The 6,354-nt window shown below is 33.5% G+C and overlaps 1 protein-coding gene and 1 long non-coding RNA gene across 2 annotated transcripts; both read left to right on the top strand.

Moving 5' to 3' along the window:
• The first annotated feature begins 227 nt into the window (after positions 1–227).
• On the top strand, positions 228–3,411 carry LOC114733969 (uncharacterized). Its single transcript, XR_003739117.1, has 3 exons — positions 228–477; positions 2,127–2,273; positions 3,366–3,411. It is a non-coding gene; the product is annotated as an uncharacterized LOC114733969 (long non-coding RNA).
• A 1,090-nt stretch (positions 3,412–4,501) lies between these two features.
• LOC114733967 (receptor like protein 21-like) lies at positions 4,502–5,719 on the top strand. The gene is made up of 2 exons (XM_028921447.1): positions 4,502–5,035; positions 5,231–5,719. Exons 1-2 carry the CDS (start codon positions 4,507–4,509, stop codon positions 5,542–5,544), a joined length of 843 nt encoding a protein of 280 aa, XP_028777280.1. The 5' UTR covers positions 4,502–4,506; the 3' UTR covers positions 5,545–5,719.
• Positions 5,720–6,354: the final 635 nt, after the last annotated feature.

Raw genomic sequence — 6,354 nt, 5'->3', positions numbered from 1 at the left:
AGAGAGCAATAATTGAGTCTCCTTCCGGCCTATATATATGGATAGAGAGGACGTAATGGAAGACATATAGGCAAACAGGGAAGCTAATTAAGCATACTCAAAAATGGGGGTATCATTCAGTGAGATCAGAAGACGTGTGGTGCGTGATGGCCATAATCATGTTCATATTCTTGGGGTTTAGTGGAGAAAGTGAGGGGTGCTTGAAAGAAGAAAGAGAAGCCCTTCTGAAATTGAAAGAAGCTTTCAATTATCCAAATGGCTCTTCTCTTCCTTCTTGGAATAACCAAACCTTCTCTGCAGATTGCTGCACTTGGGAGGCTGTGAAGTGTGACAACTCCACTCATAGAGTCATAAGCCTTTATCTGAACAATACAAGACCTTATGAGTTGAGACACATCAAATGGTCACTCAATGCTTCTTCTTTTCTCCCCTTCATCCAGCTTCAAGTGTTGTATTTGGATGGGAATTACTTGTCAGGTCACCCTCTTTCTTTTAACTATTCTATCATTCATGCATACATATATGTATACACACACACACAGTACATAGACATACATTGCTAATTAAGACCGACATTTTTATAAGCATTTCGAACTGTGATTTTTGAAGATGTAAAGGCACATCGGTTACAGTAAAAAATTAGGTAAAAATGATTATGATCATATCATTCATTGCCTTTTATCTCGTTCATTTTTGTCGGTTTCCTCTTTTAGGCCGCTGATTTGCCAGGGTAAGAGTCCATTCTAGTTCTAGCTAAATATTGTGGATAATTTCTGATTGGAATAATGAAACTTTCGTCCCTCAAATTTGCTTCACTTATTGATTTGGTCCATGAAATTTAATTAATTGTTATAAATCAAGTCCTAAAGTTTTGTAATCATACAAAATTAGTCATTATGGTTTGAAGATATATAATCCTAAACGCACATGTGCTATCACTAACCATTAATTCAAGGATGATAACCCTCACTTTGCTTTATTTATGAAATTTGAACCAATTTTTTATATTTTCTCCCAATAATTATATGTTATATCACTTCATTTATTCTCTCTCATACTTATCTTTTTCTTACTCAATTTCTCTCTCATTCACCATTTTATTATTTTTGGAAAAAAATACATTTTTACATATTTATTGCCTTTAAGCAATTTCAACAAACTATATAATCTACATAATTTAATCATTTATATCTTAATTATAGATAGCAACAGAGGGAGTAAAATTGCGTATGAAACTTTAAGAACTTGATTGATAAAAATTAAACTTCACAAACCAAATTGATAACGGAGACAAATTAAATTTGAGTACCAAAAGTTTTATTACTCTTTTTTTTAAAAAAAAAAATCAAGTAAGATATTTTAGAAAATGTTTGAGATACTAAACGTCTTGATTCGTGTTGTAAATATTTTTTTAAAATAAATTAGAGGCAAGATGTTTTCTTGGATATATAGAGGGGCCCAAAACAAGGTTAATAAAAACTACATTATCAAACTTTCACTTCATGTTAAATTATGAAGAGGATGATGATATTAATTATATGAATTATTTTTTATAATTCTTTATACCCACTAACATTCATAGTAACTGATCACATGTTGTTTGTGGAGCAGGGCTGCTTGGCGATATCAGGCTGGGGAACTTGGAATTGTTGAACTTACAATTCAATATGTTGAGAGAATTCCCATATTTCGGTGCTAAATCTTTGTCTTCTCTATTATAGTATATTTTGAGGGACATATGTAGTTACTGAAACGTGCATCAAATTAAAGCATATCTATTTTTAGAAAAAAGATTACCGGGCCATCATTTTAAGAAAAATGCTAAAAGGAATATATAGACAACGTCTTCTCCATTAAATATATGAAAGTTTCGATTTTTTTGTTCTTGATTTTGTTGGGAAGTCGAATTATTTACCTTTGCCACATAATGATCTCACCTGAACAATTTATATGCCTTTATTTAATTGAGAGAATTGAATGAAATGTCAAAAGTAAGAGATAAGATGACGTTTTCTTACTTAGCAGATTCATTAGCAATAAATTTTAACAACACTTACACACAAACACACAAATTAATTTGAAGGAGTTGTGGCTTAACGCACACATGTCCATTTGGCATTTGACAGACCTTTCTCATTCACGTAATCTGAAGGAGCTGTGGCTTGATGCTAATTACTTGGAGGGCAGTATTCCAGAATCTATTACGTCTCTTACTTCCCTCACCACATTGACATTAGACAATAACAACCTGACTGGATCATTGCCACAAGAAGGTATGCATCATATTTTATACATCAAATTTGCTGATAACAAATTTTTATTTTAATTAAACAGTCAAATTTTCCTTGTTCCTGCAAATTGAGTCGACTGTTCAATGAAATCGATTTCCAATCCATCTCCTAACTGGCATGCGGCAATAGTTTAAAATAATGTAGTCAAAACAAATAATAGTTGACATAATAATAGTAATAATGATAATAATAAGAAGAAGAAGATGGAACTGTATTTACACACATGGACAGGCTAAAACTAATAAAAGGAAATGGCTTAATCATTTATTTTCACTTATATTTTTGGGCTCAATATTGAGGTTTTTCCTGGGGCCCAACTTCTTAATTCGTACATACCCACAAATTAATTTAGCCCACGTAAACCCTTTTTGGAAAAATATAGTATAATTTCATATCCATTTGGATAAGAAGAAAAGTTGAAAGGAGAAAAAATAGAGAGAAGAAAAAATTAGGAAGAAAATATTATCATTCCTCTTACTTGGATAGATGAGAGAAAATAGAGAGGAAAGAAAAACTAAAATATCCTTATCAAAATATATCATATTTAAAATTGAACCAAATTAAATATTGCAGTAGAAAAATTATACTAATATTAGCATCATCAAATCATTTAAAATCAAATTATTTGGTTTATATATTTTCAAATTATTATATTTTAAAACCAACTTATTTAATAAAAATATTATTTTGAGATACAAAATAAAAAGCGAATCCTTTTTTAAATATAATAAAAGAAAATAAATATAGAGAGGGAGAACTAAAGAAGGAGGAAGGTAGTCACGTAAATCTTGTTTTTCTTTCCAAATCTCTCCAGATATGGAGAGAAAATTTGGAGAGAAAATGAGACATAGGGCTTACCTCATTTTTTCCCCCCACTTTTTCTTCCTCTCATATTTTCTCTCCTACCAACTTGGACAAAACTCATTTCTCCTCCCATTTTTCTTTCTAGTTTTCTTTTCTTCATAATTTTCTCTCAATCTAAGTAGGAGGTTAAGCTATTACTTCTAGTTGTATAAATTTTTTAATTAATGGACTAATTAAATAATTTTAATGAATAAAAATGGTATGTTGCAGGAGGCTTGTGCAATCTGAAGAATCTTTCCCTATTGAATCTTGCGTCAATGAATTTGAGGGGCAACTTCCTGCATGCCTTGGCAATTTGACGTCTCTACGTACGCTTTATCTTAATAAAAATCGTTTTGAAGGAACATTTCCTTCCTCACTTTTTCATGCTCTGAGGTCCCTAACAGCAATTTTTCTTTCTGATGACAATTTTAGTGGTTCCTTTTCACTCTCTTCACTTGCCAACCACTCCAACCTTAAAGTCTTTAGCATCTCTTGCTCTAACGCCCATCTAAAGCTTGAAACTGAGAATCCCCCATTTATTCCTTCCTTCCAGTTGAGGCTTTTTAGAATCCACAAATGCTCTCTAAATGAAGCGAACAATAAGACAATGCCTACCTTTCTTCTTCATCAATATGACTTGCTGGCTCTAGAACTTAGCCACTTGAACATTTCTGGGACCTTCCCGTCATGGCTTTTGACAAACAACACGAGATTAAGTTATTTCAATCTGACGCACAACTTGTTCACTACTCCCTTTAAACTCAATCCTGCCTCAAAACTGCTTCAAATGGAGTCCTTTGATATTTCCTCTAACCCCATCAGAGATGAAATGCCATCTCATATTGGATACATTTTTCCCAACTTGATTTCTCTTAATATGTCATCAACTTCATTGCGAGGTTATTTTCCAGCTTCAATAGGTGAAATGAGACAATTGAATGATCTTGACTTGTCAAATAATAATTTATTTGGCTCTTTGCCTCAAGAATTTGGTCAAGGGAACAATGAATTGAGATTTTTGAAGTTGTCAAACAACAACCTGAGTGGCTCATGTCTTCCCATAGGATCAAATTTCACACATTTGTTGTCTCTTGATCTCAACAACAATAACTTCAAAGGAAAATTTCAAGGTGGCTTCATGAACAGTACTGGATTGATAATGTTGGATTTAAGTGCCAATCAACTATTTCGTGAAATACCTAGCTGGATTGGAAAATTTCAAGATTTGAGTTACCTCATTTTGTCACAGAATTCTTTAACACGTTCACTTCCAGAAAGCTTTTGCAACTTGACCAAACTTTCATATTTAGACCTTTCTCACAATACATTAAGTGGTTCTTTGCTAAGTTGCCTGAACATGCCATTGTTGATGTATCTACATTTGCAGGGCAATCATTTCATGGGATCTCTACCTTCTACTTTGGCTAATTCTTCCTCATTGTTGACTTTCGATTTGATGCATAACAAATTTTCAGGTCGAATTCCAAGATGGATTAGCTCATTCTCTAGTTTAAGGGTTCTCATGTTAAAAGAAAACAAACTTGAAGGCTCTATTCCGACACATTTATGTGAGCTCAAGAATATTAGATTGTTAGATCTTTCTCAAAATAAGCTTTCTGGAGGCATACCATATTGCTTGAATAACATCGGATTTGGAAACATGGATGCAGCAAGTGAAATCGAAATAGGAAGTTTTATTGTGTCCTGGACTACAAGATCGTCTCATTACCGTTTTGACAGTATTACCGGTAAAGTTTTTGTACCAAAAGAAAAACAAAATGTTACATTGTGTAAAGTGCAAGAAGTAGATTTTACAACAAAAAGCAGGTATGAATCTTACAAGGGAAGCATTTTAAATTTCATGTCTGGGTTGGATCTCTCTAGCAATCAATTGAGAGGTAAAATTCCTTCAAACCTTGGATACTTAAGCACTGTCCATGCTTTAAATTTGTCAAACAATCAATTGGAAGGGCCTATTCCAGAAACGTTTTCCAGCCTCAAGCAGATAGAAAGCCTTGATCTTTCACACAACAAATTGACAAGCCACATTCCTACACAACTAACTCAGTTGTACTTCTTGTCTTTCTTCTCAGTTGCTCATAATAATCTATCTGGAATGACACCTGATATGAAAAATCAATTTGCAACTTTTGGCTCAGCCAGTTATGAAGGGAACCTTTTTCTATGCGGTCCCCCTTTGCCGCAAAATTGCTCAATAGGAGGGAGAAACAGGCAACCTCATCATTTGGATACAGATGATTTTCGAGATGCTTTCTTATGGAGTTTTGTTGGAGCATTTGGGGTCTTTTTTATAAGTGTCATTACAGTTATTTATTTGAATCCTTACATTTTCAATTACAAACTACTTGTATTAGAGAGAGTTATAACAAGTTATTTGTATGAGTGATGGCAAAAAGGAAAAAGGCTTTACTTAGAGTTCAATTAGAGTTCATAAGATTTTGATCATGTAATCGATGGCCTGCTGATCTTTTCTAGAATTACAATAACCAAAAGATTGCTGGTTTCAAGTCTTCTCAGGATCAGAAAGGAAACTTAATTGAAATATTCGAATCATTACTTCTCATGTGTGTGTACAGCTTAGCAATCTCTTTCTCAAAATCCTTCATTGTCATCTCTGTTTCGTCTCTGTCTCTTTGTTCCTATTGTTCATAAGATGATCAACCTAACCTCATCAATATTTTTTAACCATGAATTGCTACCATCCAGAAGAACCTCCTGCTATTTTTACTGTTATACATATATCACAGGCGATTTGTGATCAAAATACTGTGTCGGCAAATGCAGTTTAAGTGATGATTCCTTCAAGCTTCTTCACAGTTTGCCCTGTATCTGACCATTAACTATAATTATTATTGTATATGTCTCTGTAGCTGCATGAGATTAACAATACTAATCAGTGGTGTTATGCTTACCGGTGGTTTCATATTCACCACCAATGGGGTATCCCTCCAGTGATGCTTCTTCTGGGAGGGACGGTGAGATCACAAGTCATCATCAAAATCTCTCTCTTTTTAACTTGCTTTTATGAACTCTTATTGCTTTCTTAATTTCTCTTGCGATCAGTTCCTAATACGTGCATTGTTCTGTCTCGTTTTTTGCTTTTCTCAATTGCAGTTGTGCAACTCTGTGCTGCTCTTTTTTTTTTTTTTGGGATTATTGCTATGTTGAGTCCCACAATATTAATTAGTGATGCAAA

This window comes from Neltuma alba, unplaced genomic scaffold (genome assembly GCF_004799145.2).
Source record: "Neltuma alba isolate B1F8T4 unplaced genomic scaffold, ASM479914v2 tig00013051_pilon, whole genome shotgun sequence".
Taxonomy (NCBI): Eukaryota; Viridiplantae; Streptophyta; class Magnoliopsida; order Fabales; family Fabaceae; genus Neltuma; species Neltuma alba.
The sequence above is the reverse complement of the archived record's forward strand: the minus strand, read 5'-3'. Positions and strand labels throughout refer to the sequence as shown.